The sequence below is a fragment of the Alligator sinensis genome, unplaced genomic scaffold (assembly GCF_000455745.1).
Source record: "Alligator sinensis unplaced genomic scaffold, ASM45574v1 scaffold492_1, whole genome shotgun sequence".
NCBI classification, from domain to species: domain Eukaryota; kingdom Metazoa; phylum Chordata; order Crocodylia; family Alligatoridae; genus Alligator; species Alligator sinensis.
This window is the reverse complement of record NW_005842186.1, coordinates 83,190-103,464: the sequence shown is the minus strand read 5'-3', so window position 1 is coordinate 103,464 and position 20,275 is coordinate 83,190. Positions and strand designations below refer to the sequence as shown.

General features: G+C 47.5%; 2 protein-coding genes across 2 annotated transcripts in view; both read right to left on the bottom strand.

The window, feature by feature from the left end:
- Positions 1 to 3,591: 3,591 nt before the first annotated feature.
- LOC102379121 (zona pellucida sperm-binding protein 3-like) lies at positions 3,592 to 7,302 on the bottom strand. Its single transcript, XM_006026259.2, has 9 exons — positions 6,889 to 7,302; positions 5,787 to 5,905; positions 5,596 to 5,699; positions 5,284 to 5,461; positions 5,064 to 5,184; positions 4,561 to 4,652; positions 4,126 to 4,268; positions 3,905 to 3,994; positions 3,592 to 3,818 (listed from the first exon to the last, which is right to left on the bottom strand). The coding sequence occupies exons 1-9, from the start codon at positions 7,300 to 7,302 to the stop codon at positions 3,694 to 3,696; spliced, it is 1,386 nt and encodes a 461-aa protein (XP_006026321.2). The 3' UTR covers positions 3,592 to 3,693.
- Positions 7,303 to 9,084: 1,782 nt separating this feature from the next.
- Positions 9,085 to 20,275, bottom strand: part of PHF7 (PHD finger protein 7) — a 23,082-nt gene continuing 11,891 nt past the window's right edge. Inside the window, exons 9-11 of the mRNA XM_006026258.2 lie at positions 20,030 to 20,146; positions 17,571 to 17,704; positions 9,085 to 10,266 (exon numbers count right to left, since the gene is read on the bottom strand). Coding sequence (XP_006026320.2) covers positions 10,181 to 10,266; positions 17,571 to 17,704; positions 20,030 to 20,146 — 337 coding nt within the window. The 3' untranslated portion in view covers positions 9,085 to 10,180. The remainder of the gene's footprint in view (positions 10,267 to 17,570; positions 17,705 to 20,029; positions 20,147 to 20,275) is intronic.

The window sequence follows — 20,275 nt, the reverse complement described above, 5'->3', positions numbered from 1 at the left end:
ACAGTCAGTGCCTATACATGTGCTACTGCTCATTAGTTAATGCACCATTTCTCTAGTACCTGTATGTACTGGTACTAGCAAACAACGTGTTAAACTAGACTAATCTAATCCTCAGTCATTGCCACACGTGTTAGATGGTGATACTACTGCGCATTAGACTTGTGTAGCCTGACTAGGTGTCTACCATGCAAAAGCTATAACTGTGTTGCTATTGATGGGTTAAGAGAAATGTTCTAACTAGTCTTATCAAACCCCATTGTTATTAAAAATAGAAGACTTGCTAAGGTGGAAGCAGCAATTACAAAACAAAACATTCATTGGAATTTGCAGGAACTGGCTGCCAGAGCGTAAACCCCAGGTTGCCCTCAATTCTCACCTTACAGGAAATCCAGCACAGAGAGGAAAAATTGCACTCAGAGCATTTATGCCTGGAACAAGCTTCATCTGTGAGAAATAAATTAGCACCTCTCCAAGACCCGGGGCTATTTTCTTTTCATGAAGTTGACAAGTTCCTGGAAACTCCAGGTGATGTGTGGCGATGGTCAAGCACTCTGTTAGAAGCTCAATACCAAGAATAAGCACTTCCAAAAATAGGCGATTGGGTTCAAACTTAGGCTATTTGTTTACACAATATCGTTACTATGACTCGGTAGGTCAGTCACTTCTGCTCATAGAGATTTGGGTTCATAATGTTTACCAAGTTGATCCTTGGTGGCACAGGAAGTTTTTAAGGGGAAGGGGTAAGAGAAAGAAAAAAAAAAAAAATCCGGTCTTAGCAACCCCCATGAATGAGGGGCAGAAAAGAACTAAATATTGCCATTGTCCCTAGAGTCAGAAGTTGCTTTTATTTCCTCTTTCAGCTTGTAACAGTCTGCAGTAGTAGCCTACAAAGCCAGGTCCCATGCTTCTTGTTTTTCAGCACCATCTACTGGCCTGTTATTTAGTCATAGATAGGGAACTGCGAGAGAAAGGGTGGGGGTGGGGGGGGAGAAAGACTAGTAACCTTACAAGTCATACTGCTGTTCTACAGCAGTCTCGCACGCATGGCTCAGTAACCACAGCAGGAAATAGCCAATGGGTGGAACATCATCGTCATCATCATCATGTGCACCAGTTGCATCCTTACTGATTTACAGGCCTGCTGCTCTATTTTCTCCTTCCTAATCAGGTACTGGGGACCAGCAGAGAGTCAGTCCCTGGAAAAAGGAGGAGGTATTCCATCTAGAAAACTCAGTTTTCAAAGAGAAAAAAAAGTTGTACCTTGAGTCACCTCAACTACAATTCTTATGGACAATTTCTATTCTGCTTCTTTACACACAGTAGAATCCTATTCCACCTTGTTCAGTATCTGAAAACAGAGTGGGGGTGGGGAAGGATGGGGCAGGGAAAAGGGCATGACAGGCAAGTAGAGAGAAATCTTGAAATAGAGTGTGGATATGGTTTATAGAAGGACTGCCCATCCTTCCCCAGCGCTGTGCATGCACTCAGCAATGCAGTTACTACACCTGGTGCATTATGAAAGTTGTTTTCTGTCCTTTGATTAATCATTTGGCATTTAGAGCACCCCCAACTTTAGCCATAGGACTCAGCAACATTTGACTTCAAAAAAAGTTTTAAAAAACAAAAGGAATGCGTGTACAAGATACAACACTAGAAGACTTTCAGAAGTTCATAATTTCTTTCCCATGCCATCCACAAGCCACACTCACTACAAGAGGTTCATACAAAAAAAGGTGGAAATATTAAGGCTGAGCACTGATTGCTTGTCCAACTCAAGTACAGCTACTTAGTACCTGGAAGTATGCTAATCTTACAGCTCCTTTATGGTCTACTTGGGGCAAGGGGGAAGACTGAAGAGAAGCACACATGTTCTCTGGCCTTCCATTAACAGTTTCTCATCCTTGAATCACCACAAACCACAGGATTATTTAGCCTTTAGAGAGAGAAAACAAAAGCCAGTCTGATCAGGATCTCCTTGGCAAGCTTACACACAGAATTAAAAAAGGTACAGCTACTGTCTCTAAAATGATTACTTTCCAAACACAAAAGTTTTAGTTGCAATTAAAACAATTATTGCTACTCAGGACAGAAAGTAAGACCTTTATAGCCTGAACTTATTTACACTTCAAAAAGCATGCATACAAACTTAATGCACCCATCTTGAGTAGACAGACAGACAGACACTGAAGTTACTCAGAAGGGAGAGAGCATACACAGCACATCTTCCTAATTTTGCAGAGTTTTCTAGTCCCCATTCCCTCCTCCCCCAACTGAACCAATTCTATGGAGTAGGAAGGTGGCTGTTAAACAGGGTTTATATTATTGCTGACACCACAGTTCTGGAAGTGAGGATTTCTTATCTCCTCCACTCACCATTATGGCATGTTCTTCTGCACCACCTAGTATCTCTCAGCAAAAGCCATAATACAAGTAGAAAAGGCTGCTATGTTTGTACAACTTCTCCATTGTCATAACTGTAGTTTGAAAATGTAAGTAGTAAAGTTTTGACATACCCAAATCTATTGGCTGTCATCTTACTATAAAAGAGTATTTGGATTGTTAAATTCTTTTTTTCAGGTCTTTTGCTCCATTTAGCCTTTTGCAGGCCAAGATCAAGTGTATCCTACACCCTATTATCTGTAATAGTGTGTGCGCTTTTTGTAAAGCGCCTCCAGACCCAAATGCGGCATCATTATGCAGGGTCTAGGATGTACTCGACTTTAAAACATCAAGTCCCCCTACCCTACCCTTTCTATTCCACCCCCTGGCTTACTAAGCTGCATATAAAACATGCAGTAACCAGCTAACGTTCCCACCGCCTATTGCCATCCTCTACTATGTAGCCTTAAGACTTTATTAAGGAGTGTTAAAGTTCAAGTTACAAAAGAGGGATCTGGTTTAGCTAATGTATTAATTGCTTTTTCCCCCTTGCTTAAAAATAAGCTAGTGGTCATCTCCATCGATGCTCACACTGCAGTCAGAAGCAAGTTTTTGGAGCCTCCCGCTTTTCAGCCATGTTTCTGTAACTTGGTATAGACCTCTTGAAAGTGGCCAAGGCTAGCAACAAGCAGTTATATATTTCTGCCTTGCTGTACTAAGGTACCAAGACAACAAATCATTTCAGTAGTACTTAAGACTAACTATACAGCTCCATGTTTGCTTCATTAGATTTGTTACTGCCATTATCTTTATCTTCAAGTGAGTGCTTTCCAGAAAGCAAGCAATTGCAAGCCTAATACTTGTGCTCCTGATGAGATTTGGATTCTGCTTTCCACTGTTACTGCTTGAGTGCTTTGGGTTTAAGAGACAGAACAAAAAACCCCCACCCATATAGGACTGGTGCAGTCTAGGCCTAGCATGAGAACAAGGTATTGCACTAGCACTGTAATGTTACAACAATACAGAGTGGTGAGTCAAAAGCCACCATAATAAGAGATGACAAGTTTCTTCAAAGGCCATATCCCACCCCACTGCAGTAGGGACACCAGCACTATTTCTAGTAAATGCTTCCCTATTCATGAAGTTGGGGTTAGGAAGATGGATCTGATCATTGCCTTGGGTGCTCAAGAATGAGCTAGTGAAAAACTACTCCATACAACCCTATTGAAGAGCAGCCCGTGTCTTCCCTGCCCCATCAAGTCAAGTTGAGCTTTTTGTTCAGCTTCACTTCACTCTTTATTATACAGCTCACAGTCATGAATGGCTCACAAAATAGGGTTGCTGTGGTTTTTTGCAGATGATCAGAGCAGCCAGGACTAGAATGACAGCTCCAGCTATGGCTGCTAACATTAGTGCCATCCAGGGGTTTTCTTCTGGATCTAGAAGGGACAGAAGAGGCAAGTGGCCCATTAGAACTGGAACCAGGAATTCCCTCACCCGCATCTCTAGTCATGGATTTCCCTACCCTGTGGTGTTTTCCCTGGCTCCATCTCATCCTGAAGACTGCGGATGAAGAGTGGTCCAACCACAAGGTCCGCTTCTCTCACCATGTGATCTATAAAAGGAGTAGAGAAACGTTCAAGATATCCAGTCTTCCCACGCCATTAATTTATAACATACGCGCACTTCACATCTAGTTTGAGCCACGTTCCTTAAGTGTACCATTCATCATAAACGGCAACATACCATGCCTGGAAGACACATCTCTCCTGAAGTGCCTTCCTGGCCATCTAGACGAGGGGTTCACTCTCCTGGAGTGTCCTAGCAGCCTGCAACTTCCAGTCTCACAGCAGCTGCAGATATCCCTGGTGCCTTCCACAGGAGACCAGCTAAAGTGGGACAGACACAGACACTCATCTACAGACCAGGAAGTTTCCTCATCCATCTTAAAACCCATGCCACACACACCATTTGATTCCTTGACTCATTTAAAGCAAAAAGAATAAGCTATTCCACTTAACTGTTCATCTAGATACATGTGGATAATGAGCAACAGTAAAGCCCATTAGTATACCCCTTATCCCATCTCCCACAAGCTCCTTAAGAGGCAGAAGGATGGTAATGGACTTAAGCGGCCTTGACCCTGGGCTTCTGGAGAAGCTCTGGCCTCAAACTACTCACATGTTTCCTGCTTTGTTGAAGAAACAAGCCTTGTTCAAGAGGTCTGGTGTCTGACCTGCTGGAGTGACCTTCAGATGACAAGTAATATAGATCTGGGGGGAGACAGAAGAGTTCAAATAGAATGGCCATGATTGCATTTACTAGTACAAATCCCAGCTTTCCCCTATAAAACTTATCATCAGGCAGTGTTGAAAAGTTTCTCTAGACAGGACTGACTTGTTCAAGGAGAAGTAGTGCCAGCAATAAATTCTCAGGATTTAACATGTACAAGCTACTCCTCAGAATTAGCCCAAAGGAAGAACTACCATTGGATTAAGACACCTTTCACTGAAAACATGGCCATGGCATGGTCTTAGGGTGTAAGTACCAGCAGCACAGTTGAGACATAGTATCAAGATTTAGGACCCCAAAATTGTTACTGTGAAATGTTTAGTTTGCCCCCCTACCTCTACCTCCCCATCCAGAAGCCAATCCTACTTGCAGTATAGAGAGGAAGTGCTCACCAAGTCCCTGGCATCCCCTGCAAACTTAAACACATTGACCATAAACCGAAGTACATCCTGTCTAGGCCTTGGGGATATGAAGACTGAGGTGGTATCATCTGATCTTCCATCCACCAAACATCTAAAATGCAATGATCATGTGTCAGTAGGATTCCCTCCCAAGGGTAGGGCCTAGCCCATTAGGGTCACACTCATCTAGAGAATAGTTACCAGTGCTTACCCATTGAAGTCAATAATGGTATATCGTGGAGAAGAGTTCCTGTCTGAGGTCAGGGTAGCTACACAACTATCCACAAAGAGCCGCAGAGGCACATGATTCCCAGTATTGACTTCAGCTTGGAAGTGCATGATATCTCCCAGTTGGAATCCATTGGATGGTCTCTCCGCACTCCAATCATCTGGAAGGCAAGCCAACCTCAGCGTGAGCACTGGCAGAAAAAGCAAGTGGCTCCTTCTATTAAAACAGAAAGAAGCCTAGAAGAAAGAAACTTGTTGCACCAGCATAGCTTTTTTCAGCATCCAGGAGACCTACCATTCATCAAGTGCAAGGAGAATGCCAGCTTCTCCTCTGCCGAGAGAGTGGAGATAAAAGGAACCCAGGTTGGCCTGACTGCTTGGCTGCTTACATTACCCTTCCTGGAAGGGAAAGCCTCAGAGGTTAAAAAACAGACTCAAGACCAGTAATACAATAACATATTCCCACCTCCCCTTCAAGTGCTTCACCTTGGGTAATGGCATTCAATTGGAATCACAGCTGGATTGGTTCTTAGTATAACAGAGTTCCTCGCTGGGCTTGGGTTATAATTCAGTTTTGTGCTGTAGACTATGGAATCTGGGATCATCTGGAAGGAGACAGTGGCATCATCCAAAAATAATATTGCAAAAAAGTCTTATATGCCTTCCCCACCCTGCTAGAGGAGTAGAATCATAGCAAGTTAGGGTTGGGAAGGACCTCAGGAGGTCATCTACTCCAACCCCCTGCTCAAAGCAAGACCATCCCCAACTAGATCATCCTAACTTGAGTGTTCAAGCACATGCTCACATTGAGCCCAAAGATACCTTGTGTACAATTTCTACAATACCATGTGGCCATTACCCTTCCTGGGCTGATTTTCAGCCATATCAATTGTGATAGACAGTTGCATCATGGGCTTTCCATTGGGTGGAAGACACTGTTTTAAAGGCTTTTTGAACAGGACCTCTGAATTTGAGTTTGAGCTCCAGAAAGTTGCCTTTCGAGGAGTTAAGTGTAAAAAAAGGCATTGATCTAGAGATGCATTGGTTTTTAACAGTACACAATCATTCAAGAGCAAGAGAATGAAGAAGCTCAAAGCAAGTAGAAGGACTTTGCTCAAGCCTGATGTCAAGTCATGACAACACCCTGAGAGAACAGTCAGAGTTATTTCCAATTTAAACCCCACCCCTGTCCTATTAAAAGTTTAGCTAGCTCCAAATGCAACAGTAAACCATATTCCTCAAGAGACATTACTCAATGAAATGAAGCTAGAAATGAAGGTTCAAGGTAAACAGAAAGAGATTAGCTAACAAATACAAGTAGTTTCCTGCTACCCCTCCAGGGACAAGCTTTAATATGAGCCCAGAAAGCAAAGACAAGTTAGCATAGAGACCCCAGGTGGATAAAGGAAGTATCCACACAACAGTTACAGGAGGTGAGGAAATGGGGACAAAAAGGTGGAGACACATCAACCCCAGTGAGCAATACTGAGCAGAGACAAGAAAGGAAGGAAGGGAGCTTTCCACCCTGCTCTCTCCTCCCCTTCATTTCACACGTTAGTGATTCCTGGCTGGCCTAGAGCAGTCTCACCTGCAAAGTAGTCCCACACTCATGGAGCCCTGCTGCAAAGGTCACAGTGTGCTCCACAGCATTGACAGCAACATGTTGGCAGGCACCTGGGCCCAGGCTCAGGTCAGCAGCTTTGATCAGCTGCCCTGTCCCAAATAGATCCCTGTGCACAGTTATCACCATCTGAGCCTCCTGGCACAGCACCATGACAGGCTGTGGAAGAGACACCGCCCTGAGCTGGGAAGCATCAACCCAAGCCCAGGGGTAGAGCTGGGCTTGAGAGGGTATGCTGGACTGCCTCCGAGGAGGGTTAGCTCTGGGTGGGGGTCTCCAGACAGCTGAGTCACTCCTAGAGAAATCCCAGGGGGTGTAGCAGGCTCCCTCATTGAGCACCCAGCACATGAAAACTAACCCCAAGCAGCCTGATAGCCCCATCCTGCCTAACTCCAGCAAACCCAGCACAGGGAGAGGTTTCTGCTTGGGAAACCTTTATACCCTGCAGCCAGTCACACCTGTGCTAGGTAATTAATCCCTCTTTCCAAAACTGCAGGCAATTGAGGATCAATTATTCCCACTGACCAGAGCTTGGTGGGGAGGGGATAATGAATGGGAGTCAGTGACACCTGGGAGTCAGTTCTTGTTGGAAAGGGGAAATTTCTGCAGGATCCAAGGCTTGTAATAGTCTAACCAGAATGGCCAAATGGAGACAGAACGGTGGAGACACAGCAACAAGGAAGAGATTTCATCTTTCTCTGCCCCCCCCCTTCCATTTCACAATTCAGTTACAGCTCCTCATCCACCACCAGTTACATTCAGAATGGGATGGATTTAGGGAGCTCCTGTGTGGGAGTGTGTGTGTCAGCAAGCCCAAAAGCACTGTAGGTTGGTTGCAAAGAAAGATTTTTTTTTGGCGATTCCTTAGTTGATCTAATAAAAGGTATCATCTCTGAACCACAAGTTTTAGAGTTTTGTATTTCTTTCTGTAGGTTGGTAAACCCTGATAACTCAGAAGGAAGGTCCCTTGTAAAGGAGTAGCCTTCATCTCCCTATGCTTTAGTTATCTGTGCAGCAGGGATACAGACACTTGCCCACACATGAAGCATGTGAAGGAACTGCACACATTCAAAGTAGCATTACCTGGAAGTCAAATTGGCTGACCCAAACTGAGCTATGAATTTATTGAGATGCAGGGAAGTTAGAAGGGCTGGCAGGAAAGGGGTCATACTTTTGTGGGTTGGGCACAGGTTAGACAGTGGACCAGCACTTTGACTGTCTCTAATAACCAGAGATCCTGGTTTTCTCTGATTAAAAAAAAAAATCCCCGATTTTCAGATTAAAAAAAGTAATCCCAAATCCACATGTTTCTGTGACCAAAAGGAAACACCACTAATATTAGTTGGAGCGCCCTGAGAGTATAAAAGAAGCAGCATGAGCCACATGAGGAGGCAGCAAGGGATGTTGGAGAGGAAATGCCCTAAAAGGGCCTACACCAGGATCCCTTCTTCACCCCAGCAGTGTGCAGATGGGTGCATGGGGCTCAGGCTCTGGGAGCTGTGTCAAGGCAGCTCGAGCTTGCATCCCCAGCAAGGGGCCGGCCGGATCGGTGTGCAGAGCGGCACATGGAGAGTCGGCCCTGGGAGCAGGTTGAGGCTGCTCAGGTTATCCGCAGCATAGACCGGATAGCTGGAGCCCTGGCCAAGGAACTAAAAGAGCCCTGGAGCCTAGAACAGGGCCTGGGAAAGTAAGGCCCAGGCATAAGGCTGGGTAAACCCAGCCAACGGCAGCTGGATTTCTGCCCGCCTCCCCAAGAGCTGGGAGGAACCTTGGCGCCCAAAGCGGGGCACAGGGCCAGGAGGGGAGGTCTCAGTGTGAGGCAGACAGCACTGGGGGCCTCTGACTGAGCGGAGGACCCTGAGGCCCGGTCGATGGCTGTTCGGAGAGGACTATGAGTTGCAAGTGAAATTGGGTTCTGCAGGGGAGGCGTTCCTGAACGAAGCTCCCCCCCCAGAGGGGAGCCCTGGGTGAAAGGTCCCCTCCCAGCTAGACCCCTAGGAGGGGAGGTACCCCTTGCTAACTGAAATCCAGGGGGAGAGGCGCCTTATCTTGTGTAAAGCTGTGCCTTATATTTTGTAAGACTGTTATCATGATTGTGGATATGTTGTACTATATGTGATGGGATTGATTTAGTTTTATATAATTGGTTCCTCATTGGTGTGCTGCCTGCTCGCACCTTGCCCCCTCCCCCCCGCTTCCTTTTTTCTACCTGGTTGTACTCTGCCAATGGTTCCTCTGGGTTCCCTGTGAACTACCTGTTGACCCTAATTTACCTGGTCCACCCATCTGAGTATCCGCCTCCTCGCACGGACATCCTGAGGACTCACCAGTTGCACCAGGCCTCTGTAGGGCGCAGGGTTGAGAAGGCCATCCCCAAAGTGGGCTGCTCATTGGGACAAGCGGTCCCAGGAGGTGGTTCCTAGCTTACCATTTGTAAATATTTATCTGTATACCTGTAGTGTTGTTGAATGATATCACTGGAAATACTTACCAGAAGTTTTCCTTTATTTGTTGGGTGATACCTACCGAGATATTTACCTTTATATACTGGTTAAGGATAGTATATATATTATAATTTAATAAACTGTAACTTAGAAGCATTGGTGTGGAGCTGACTCTATAGAGGAAAGAGGGACCCAAGCTCAAATCACAGGTGTCCCTCTCACAACACTGTTGCCTACCTCATCTATCCCTTCCAGTTGAGGACAGGCACACCCTTGGGTGCTCCCAGGTTCAAGCATCAATTTGACTTGGCTGGCCCACTGCCAGGCTTACCCAAAGTGAGCAAGCAATGACACAAAGCTAATGTATTTCTCAAGGTGTGACCTGCTAAAGTCCAGCTTCATTTATGATATTGTATTAGAAAATGTTCTACAGGAAAGATTGTGAGAATAATAGTCATAGTATCAAAAGTCCTGGCTGTAATACTGGGCTCTCAATGTAGCGTGGAAGACCTTTGGTTTCTGAGTGCCCATTGAACAGTCTCTTCTTCTGGAAGTGGGGAAGTATAGTGTGACCAGTTGTCTTTTATTGTGACAAGGGAGCTTTCATTCTCCCCTCATAACTGAAGCCACATCCCAACCTTCCTTTTAGCAACAAAGCCCACATCACTACATGCTTGGAGGATTCCTCAGCAAATGTCATGTCTAAATCCATCTGAGACGAAGGGACCAGCCAGTTTTGTGGAAATCTCTGGAGCCTCCTAGGGTCCCAGTCTCCTTGTGGCAGCCCTGGCATTGTTGTTGCTACTTTTCCTGTTTCACTCTGGAGGCAACGTCCTCTTCAGTGCATGCCTGCAGGCTTCGCTGGTGGAGGCCATTCCCACATCCACCTGGTCACTTGGGGCTGAAATGAGAAGAAGCACAATAAGATCTCATCCCATGACTGGAGCCCCAAGCATTATCAGAATGTAAATAATAAATCATGATGGCTGTTTGAGGCAGCTTGCAGAATCTTATCATAGATTTCATAGATTATAGAGTCGGAAGGGACCCAATGGATCATCATGTCTGACTCCCTGCCCCTGGCAGGAAAGAGGACCAAAGTCAGACGAGCCCAGCCAGGTGATTGTCAAGCCTCCTCTTGAAGACCTCCAAGTTAGGTGATAGCACCACCTCTGTTGGAAGCCCATTCCAGACTCTGGCCACCCTTATTGCAAAAAATTTCTTCCTGATGTCTAACCTAAATCAGGGTGAGTTTCAACACTGGCAAGTGCAGGGTACTGCACCTGGAGAGGAAGAACCAGCAGCAGCCCTACAGGCTGGAGAACTCCCTTCTTGTCAGTTCAGAGGCAGAAAGCGATCTTGGAGTCATTATTGAGGCCAATATGAACATGGGCCAACAGTGTGGGGACGCGGTCAGGAAGGCCAACCGTACCTTGTCATGCATCCACAGATGCATCTCAATCAGGTCCAAGGAGGTGATCCTCCCCCTCTATGCAACACTGGTCAGGCCGCAGTGGGACTGCGTCCAGTTCTGGGTGCCGCACTTCAAGAGGGATGTGGACAGCATGGAGAGGGTCCAGAGGGGGGCCACTCGCATGATCAGGGGGCAGCAGGGCAGGCCCTACAAGGAGAGGCTAAGGGACCTGAACCTGTTCAGCCTCCACAAGAGAAGGCCGAGGGGGGATCTAGGGGAGTCAGGGGGGACCAACGGGCATTGGGGGAGTCCCTGTTCCCCCGAGCACTACCAGGAGTGACAAGAAATAATGGTCACAAGCTGGCAGAGGGTAGATTCAGGCTAGACATCAGGAGGTGCTACTTCACTGTCAGGGCGGCTAGGATCTGGAACCAGCTTCCAAGAGAAGTGGTACTGGCTCCTACCCTGGGGGTCTTTAAGAGGAGGCTGGATGAACTCCTCGCCTGGGTCATTTGACCCCAGTACTCTTTCCTGCCATGGCAGGGAGTTGGACTTGATGATCTGCTCAAGTCCCTTCCAACCCTATCAACTATGAAACTATGAAATCTACTCTCCACTACTCTCTGATCAGTTCTTTATTTAACTGATCAGAGGGCATGTGAGGGGCTTCTGCAATGTTACACATGAAGCATTATCTGTCTAAGGCAGGGGTGTAAAATATATGGCCCACAGACTAGATCCAATCTGCAAAGCTGCAGGAAGGCTGGAGGGGCTGAGAATATTGCAGTCAGGTGAGCAATAGTGATATTAACCCCCATGGATGCTTGAGCAGACACAGTGGGTTAGAGAGCCATGAGGTTAATGCTGCCACCACTCACCCAGTTGCTGAACTGTTGGGTATTCCTGGGCACTTGAATTCCTGGGTACCAAATTCAGCAGCAGCAGCAGGACAAACAATGGTGGCATTAATCCTCACAGCTCCCTTAGCTGACATAGCACCCCAGGCAACCGCATCACCAGACATGGTTCTGGAAGGAGCCCCGTGGTCCAGATCCAGACCACGGATCTGAATGAGTTTGCTATGCCTGATCTAAGGAAATGTATTGTATTAAGCTTCTTAGGCAGACACATCTAAGGCCGATGTGTTTAATGCAGAGTAGTCTGCCACTTTCTGGACAAGCGAGCAACAGTAGCAATCCAAACTGCACTGAAGGCATGTTTGCTATCTGGGGAGAGAATAGCACTCCACATCTTTTCTTCTATTAGTATGGTCCTGCTCCTTAAAGGAGCAAGATCAATAGTTTCTGATCAAGTCTTGCCTTTCCATTTACTTTCTGAGGAATGTGAAAGTGCCATTGCAGCGGGTTCATGATGAGGAGAAAAGGAATCATAAAGGAAGCCCATAACTTGAAAGAACAACTGAAAACAAGGAAAACAAATCAGTGATCTAAAGATGATGTAGAACTACTTTGGCCTTGTCCTAGCTGAGCACTTAAGCACACGCTTAACTTCAAGCGCAAGGCCTCATTACAGCATTTAAAGAAGAACCCATAGAAAAATCTGTTCAAATCCTGAGGATGGAATAATATTTAACCATAGGCTAAGTAATACAAGTAGATTAGCTATCATGATGGATGTTTCATCTTTAGGTTTCTGGAGAAAGGAATAGTCAAATGGAATAGTCAAATAGCCAAGTAGCAGTGAAAAGCCATAACACACATAATGAAGAAAATACCTTTATTTTGGATCCAATATTCTACCTCAGTTCCACGTAGCTGAATTTCAGGGGGCACGTCCACACATGCAGGCATGTGAGCTTGCAGCAGCTCCCAAAGAAGCAGTGCAAATTTGAGCTGGGGCTTTTTGGCCCAGTGCACGTGCCCAGACGTGTATTTTGGTGTAGAGCAAATTGTGCCACTTGGGGCAAAATAACTCTGCCTGGCCCCTCCCAGATCTGCCAGGGGAAGCTAGAGGCTGGGGACACCTGTGCTGGCCCTACCAGTATAAAAAGCTGCCCTGGCAAGTAGCTCAGGGCTACTCACTCTCAGGAGCTTCTGGGGCCTGGCCAATTGGTACCTGGGGACACTACCCCTTGTGCCAGCTGGACTGCTGAAGCAGCTCTGAGAGTTCCCTGCATCCTCTACCCACTGCAGGGGTCTGGCAGCGGATGCTGTTGCCTGGCTGTGACCTGCTGTCGCCTGCAACAGCATGTAGCCCCAAGGCTGCACGCCTGCCAGACCTGGATGGGAACTGTATGGCCAGTAGAGGCATCTGCACCTCTGGGCCGGCTGCCAGTGAGCTGTGGCAACCCAGTTGCCCTTTGTGCTGCACTACTGCCATGTGTGCCACCACCTGGCCATCTGGGCAGCTATCACTTGAAAGGTGTTCTCAGGGTGGTGGCCTGCTTTGAACTGTCAAAGCATGTCCTCCTGGCCCCATGTGGCTAGGAGGTCAGACACCTCCAGCTGGGTCCCGGGTGCCAGCTCTGAGCAGGCTTCTCTGCCTAGGTCCTGCCACTTAGCTCACTAGCAGGAATTCTGGTGTTGCCTACTTAAAAACTGAAAAATCCCTGATAAAGAAATCCTAAAATCACTCTTTAACATACCCTCAAATCCATGTTCTTCCACAAGTAAAACAAAAGACCACTAGACATGCATATATTATAAAGAGAAAGATTAAATCAGTTGAACAATGTTTTATTGATATATTTACAATTTTAAAACAATTTGGAAGCCTACCAATGCCTCTAGCATCATAATAAAATAAATTTTAACTATCTATACAGTTTGGCAGTGGCGTTCGGCTTTTTTGTAATATAAAAATCAGAGCCGCCACGAACCCCTTTGCTCACCAGGGTGTGCAGTGCTGAGCAGCACTGATATACCACTGTTCTGCCCTTTCCCTTACCTCTCACTCTCAACCCACAGCCTGCCTCCCACCCCAGTCCCCTCACTCCTGACCCACAAGGCTAAGTATGTGGGTGAGGGGTTTGTGGGGGTGGCTCGGGGGTGTGGGGTTTGTGGGTGGATTGTGGGGGAACTGTAGGTGTGGGAGGGCATATGGGGGGCTGCTTAGGAGGGGTGGGTCCCCTGCCCCTGCAGGCCCCTGCATAGCTCACGGACTGCTCCCCCCACAGGGCTACAGCCCCCCAACAGGGGCCCAAAGCCCCTCAACAGGGGCCACATGCCCCCTTGCAGGGGCTATTGCTCCCTCCTCCATAGGGCCCATGTGCCCCTCACTCAGCCCCTGCTTGCTCCCCTGATCAGCCCCCTGCCCGGGCCCAGCCCCAGCTCACTCCCCCAGCCCCCCCCGCAATTGTTTCCTTGCCTGGCCCCAGCATCCCTGCACTCACCAGCTGCAGCAGCAGCCATTGGGGCCACTGGGGCCTAATGGCACAGCCCCCCCAAGTGGCGTGGGGCAGCGGGGATTGGCCCCAGCTGCCTGGCACCCACGCTACCACTGCTGCATCACGTGTGGGTGCAGCCCATCTTGGCAGGGTGCTGTGCACTGTCTGGCAGCTCAGAGACACTGGGGCTGAGCAGCACTGGCCCTGGGTGACAGCTGGAGCAGCCCTGAGCTGCCAGACAATGCAATATGTGCAGCCCTGACAAGTTGGGCTGCACTCACATGATGTGGGAGTGCCAGTACAGGTTCCAGGCAGCCAAGGCCGATCCTTGGTGCCCTCTGCTGTGGTGGGGTGTCTGCCATGAGGCTCCAAGTGTCCCTGATTGCTGCTGGTAAGCTCAGGCTGTGTGCGTGGGGGGGGAGGCTGGGCAGGGAAGCAATCAGGCAGCTGCAGACAGCAGGGAAAATGAGAGGGGAGAAGGAGAGAGCAGGTAAAACAAGGGGAAAGCAGTGGGGAGCTGGGAAAACAATTGGGGAGCTGGGAAAACAAGGGGAGAGCAGAAGAGAACAGGAAAAGTGATTGGGGAACAGGGGAGAGCAGGGGAAATGAGGGGAGAGCAGGGGGGAGCTGGGGAAATGAGGGGAGAGCTGAGGGAGCTGCTCTCCCCTGCTGTCCCCTCATTTTCCCTGCTCCCTGCTGGTTTTGCCTGCTCTCCCTTGCTCCCCAATCATTTTGCCAGCTCTCCCCAAGCAGTGGGTGGAGAGGTTGGGGCCAGGTGCCCCCCCTCACCATGGCCCCCTTCCCCTCCTCCAGCCCCCCCCCCCAACCTGCCTGGCACAAAGGCAGGTTCCTGCAGCTTGCACTGCTGCTTGTCCCACAAGGGCAGGTAGCATCATTCAGCACCATGACAAGGGCCATCCATAGAGACCCTCTGGCTGGCTACCGGAGCATCCCTGTGGAGGACTGAGCCTCTGGTTGCCTCAAGGCATGGTCTGGGACCATTCCCTGCCCCATTTTTTTCCCCTGGGGTGTTTTTGACACCTGGATAACCAGGGATCTAATTTTGCCCCTGCACAACAAATTTGCAGCGTGGGAAACGGTTTTTTTTTTTGTTCCCACATGACGTCTTGCAGCATCTCAAAGGGGTTTGAGATGCTGCAAGCATCTCACATGCAAGAGGCATGTGTGCACTCATCTGGACGCGCCCAGAAAGTCCAAATTAATCAGCATTTCTGAATATGTGCCAGTTATGACTGGAGCTTACCCCTAAATACGTGAAAGCATAAGTCTTCCTCCTTTCTCTCTGTCTCTCCCGGTCTTATATTTTGGAGTTCCAAGGAGAGGTAAAAATCAACCTTGATACTTTGGTAATAAAAACTGACTATTTCTGGAGAGAGAATCATCCTTCCACAAGGACCTGATTCAAGGATCATCCAAGATAATCCCACTGATATTCATGGGTTTGGATCAGGCCTGAGCATCAAGTGCAGAATTGCAGTGGGAATCCTAGTCTCTAAAGCCTAACTACAGAGTAACCTTATGCTATATTTAGAACAGTGATGGAAGTAACCTATGTTCCTTATCAAGGGCAACCAGGCAATAAGCAACATAATCTTGCTTCTCAAGGTACACTTTTGAACTGTTCTGGGAAGCTTTAAATCAGTTTAACAATCTTGTACTTCAGTCCATTTCAGGTTTAAACTGCATTTAAACTAATCTAAATCAGTGTTTCCAGATCCTAAAGTCACATTGGAAGCCTGTGTAGCATGGTAGGTAGGGTCAGAAGAGACCCGAGAAGATCATCAAGTCCGACCCCCTACCATGGCAGGAAAGAATTCTGGGGTAAAATGACCCCGGCAAGGTGTTCATTCAGCCTCCTTTTGATGACCCCCAGGGTAGGAGTGAGCACCACTTCCATTGGAAGTTGGTTCCAGATCCTAGCCGACCTGACTGTGAAGTAGCGCCTCCTGATATCTAGCCTGAATCTAGTCTCAGTCAACTTGTGGCTGTTATTCCTTGTTACTTCCAGGAGTGCTCGGGGAACAGGGATTCTCTCACTGCCTGCTGGTCCTCCTTGGCCAGTTTGTAGACAGCCACCAGATCCCTTCTCAGCCTTCTCTTGTGGAGGCTGAACGAGTTCAGGTCCCGTAGCCTCTCCTCGTAGGGCCTGCCCTGCTGCCCCCTGATCATGCGAGTGGCCCTCCTCTGGACCCTCTCCATGCTGTCCACATCCCGCCTGAAGTGCGGCGCCCAGAACTGGATGCAGTACTCCAACTGCGGCCTGACCAGTGTTGCATAAAGGGGGAGGATCACCTCCTTGGACCTGCTTGAGATGCATCTGTGGATGCACGACAAGGTATGGTTAGCCTTCCTGACCGCATCCTCACATTGGCATCCCATGTTCATCTTGGAGTCAATAATGACTCCAAGATCCTTTCTGCCTCTGTGCTGACGAGAAGGGAGTTCCCCAGCCTGTAGGTCTGCTGCTGGTTCTTCCTCCCCAGGTTCAGCACCTTGCACTTGTCAGTATAGAAACCCATCCTCTTCTCATCCACCCACCCCTGTAACCTGTCCAGATCTAGTTGCAGCCTGTCCCTGTCCTCTAGCGTGCCCACTTCACCCCACATCTTAGTGTCATCCACGAATTTGAACAAGGTGCTTTTCACCCCCTCGTCCAAGTCGCTGATGAAGATGTTGAACAGTGCAGGCCCGAGGACTGAGTCCTGGGGAACCCCACTGCCCACATCCCTCCAGGTTGAAAATGACCCGTCCACCACCACTCTCTGGGTGCGGCCCTCCAGCCAATTTGCAACCCATTTGACCCTGTAGGCATCAACACCACAGTCACCTAATTTTTTTATGAGAATGGGGTGAGAGACAGTGTTGAAGGCCTTCCTAAAGTCCAGAAAGACTACATCCACCATGAGCAGATCAGGGAATGAATACAGGTCCCCCTAAGGAAAAGTCTGTGACACTGAAGCTTCTTTCCCTTGATTGGGTTGCATGCAGACCAAGGAATATCAGACTATAGCCACCTGCATGAAAGTTGAAGAGAGGAGCACAGGTTGCAGGAAGGGAGAGTTTAGAGAAGATGGTTGGTCTGCACGTGGCTGGAATGGTAGTTGCAATTGGAGCAAGTGGTAAATAGTTGTTTTAATAAAGAGCCAATTTAGTTTTCCAAGCATGGAGTTATTCACTGATGCAAACAGGAACACACTACACAAAGCATAGACAAATGTCAAAATGTCAAACCAAGTAATTTTTAAATGACCTGTAATTCAGAAGAGCATAATGAATTCTCTGCTTCCCACACATAAACTTTTTCTCAGTCTTTCTAGGCAACCACGGTCATTTTCAAACCTACCAAATTCAGCCAGCTAAAATGGTAATAGGCTAACATGAGCCTATATAACCTGCCTCAGTTCTGCCCATCCCTATTACTTACTGGCAGCCTCAATTTGCCTGCAGAGAGTTTCCATGCATTCCTGGCAAAGCCACGGGGATTCCTCATTTAATGATGAACAGAGACGGTGGGTCCCTTTTACTCCACATTCTTCACACAGGACCAAAGCCCATTTGCTGGGAAGGAAAACAGATTTCAGTGAAGCCACAGGTCCTCCGTGATACCCTGACATCTATTGCACATGAAATTCAAAAACTCCACCCAAATGAAATGATCTCTTACGCTGAAGGCCAACCCAAGGGTGGCTCATCCTTTAAGACCCATTTGAGGTCTTAAAACAAGCATTAAGTGGCCGTATCTACACAAGATGCTGACTGCACAGTTGACTACTGGGCAGTAGGGCTGTGCAAAATTTTGCTAGCCGTTACATTTCAACACTGTTTTGACCAATTTTGAGGTCAAAACAGCAAAATCGAAACAAAACAAAAGCCCTCGAAATAGCCTCAAAACAAAATGAGGCTAATCAAGACAGTTTGAGAGTCAAAACTTTTTGACCATAGGCTGGGGATGGGAAGTCAGTCTAGCTGGGCTGACTTCCCATCCCCAGCACAAGTTCCAGTAGGGGGGTAGTGAGGCAGCCCAACTTGGTTCCCCACGTTAGATCATGCCAGGGGTGGAAGGCAGTCCAGCTGGGCTGCTTTCCATCCCCCACAATAGATTGTCGGGATTGGCAGGCAGCTCAGCTGGGTGCGATCTAGCGCAGGGGACGGGGAAGCAGCCTATCTGGGCTGCCTCCCGCCCCCAGTGTGATCTAACACAGGGGATCAGGAAACAGCCCAGCTGAACTGCCTTCCACCCCCGGTGATCTAGCATGGGGTTGGTAAAGCAGCCCAGCTGGGCTGCCTTCCACCCCCAGCACAATCTAGCACTGGGGAATGGGAAGTCAGGCCAGCTGGTCTGACTCCCCATCCCCAGCGAAACTCAAAACAGCCTCAAAACAGCCTTTCTGTTTTGATGGAATGAAACAAAGCAGCTGTTTTGACTCAAAATGAAATTCGAGAGGAAACACTGTTCCGTTGAACCGTCGAAGCTCAAGGCAAAATGTAATGGTGCCGTTTCGCACAGCCCTACTGTGCAGTTAGCATCTTGTGTAGACGTGGCCAGTGAGAGTTAAAAGGTACATGTAACTGGTTAGAAATGGGGAATATGTATATAAATATATATATATATAGAGAGAGAGAGAGATCTATATCTATCCATATATATTTGTGGGGGAATCATCTTGATGGAGCATGAACAGTTAAAAACTTGACAGGGAGAAACATCATGAAAAAAATCCATTCTAGGAGACCAGAGAGGCAGCTGCCTGGGGACTCACAGAGCTAGGGGGCCCTGGACTGGCAAGGAAACAGTTTGCAGGCACTGTGGCTAGCTTGTCTGCCCACCTTCCAAGATATATTGCTGAAATGTAAACTTTCTGCTGCAAATGTGGGTGCAGCAATTAGCTGAAGGAACTCACTGCTATCACTGCCCTTCTCTAATATCTTTCACCATGGCATGCCCAGAAGTTACAGTGTGACACTGGTGGCAGTAAGTGAACTAACCCTTCTTCAGCAGCCCCCACGTATCACTTAAGGTAGCTCCGTGGCTCCCAAAGATGAAGAGAAAAGAAAGAAAGCAATGTTGCCAGTTTGGGGGACCGTATCATTGTTTGGCTTTCTGTGTAAAAGCCCCAGCTCTTGGAGTCATGTGAAGATGTCAAAACCTCAGCCTTCATTAAATTAAAAGAAGTTTGTAGACACTATGGTGAGCCACATGGTGAAGCTCACATACTGGCAGATGCACCTTCCCTCTGTGACAACCCCGGGACTGGTAGATAGAGAATCAGGGAGGGGCATATTTTGTTTGCTTTGCCTGCATTACTCTTATCTGCTATCACTGTGTATCAATAAAATGTGCCTGTTATTGAATGGAGAAGTTGTAGTCAGTCTGAGGGATTTGGGTCCCCCTGGAACAAGGTATCCAAGTCATAAATCCAGTGCCAACACATGATGGGTAGAAAATATTTACAGATGCGAAGCCCAGTTCTCTAATATCACAAGAAAAAAACAACTGCCAAAATATTATTTTTAAAATATCCTGACATTTTTTCAGCCAATTCCATCATTGGCTAAAAAACAAATAGAGTTTATAGATGGCAATACCGTATACTAGACACAGAGTTTATGGATGGCAATGTTATATACTAGACACACCACCAGTGGCAGTCAGTAGGGTTTTTTTACTGACAGAAAAAAGAATCTGAGAAAAAAATATTTTCTTTAAAGCAAAAAAAAAAAAAAAAAAAAATCCATAAAATATAGGTAACAGCTTCATATTGTCACAAAAATGGGCCAATAAATTGAAAACAAGCAAATGGATGCCTGCAGTTTCCACCATCTGAGAATCTGCCCCATGCCTTTCAATACACCTGATATAATGGGCCACATGAACTGCTTTACCTTCTGACCCTGAAATGATCTCTTCCATCTGGGCACTGGCAAATCTCCACATCGCAGCTGGGCTCCTGGAGACACAAGTCACTGAAGGCATTTGGCTCAGTCTCCCATGATGGCTTCCTGAAGGAGCAGGTTGGTACAGAACAGTCATAAATAACTCCAGATGCTTCCTCTACAGCTCAAGCCTCTTAAACTGCCAGGCCTAATTCTGATATAGCAAATAGATTGCCAGAAGAGAGCTGCAGATAC

Bases quoted from the DNA above. Each gene is read 5' to 3' on its own strand.
- LOC102379121 (XM_006026259.2), bottom strand. From the start codon at position 7,302: ATGGGGCTATCAGGCTGCTTGGGGTTAGTTTTCATGTGCTGGGTGCTC. The intron at 5,700-5,786 runs GTGAAGCACTTG...TTTCCCTTCCAG, and splicing joins ATTGAATGCCATTACCCAAG to GAAGGGTAATGTAAGCAGCC. The intron at 3,995-4,125 runs GTATGTTGCCGT...CTCCTTTTATAG, and splicing joins AGATGTGTCTTCCAGGCATG to ATCACATGGTGAGAGAAGCG.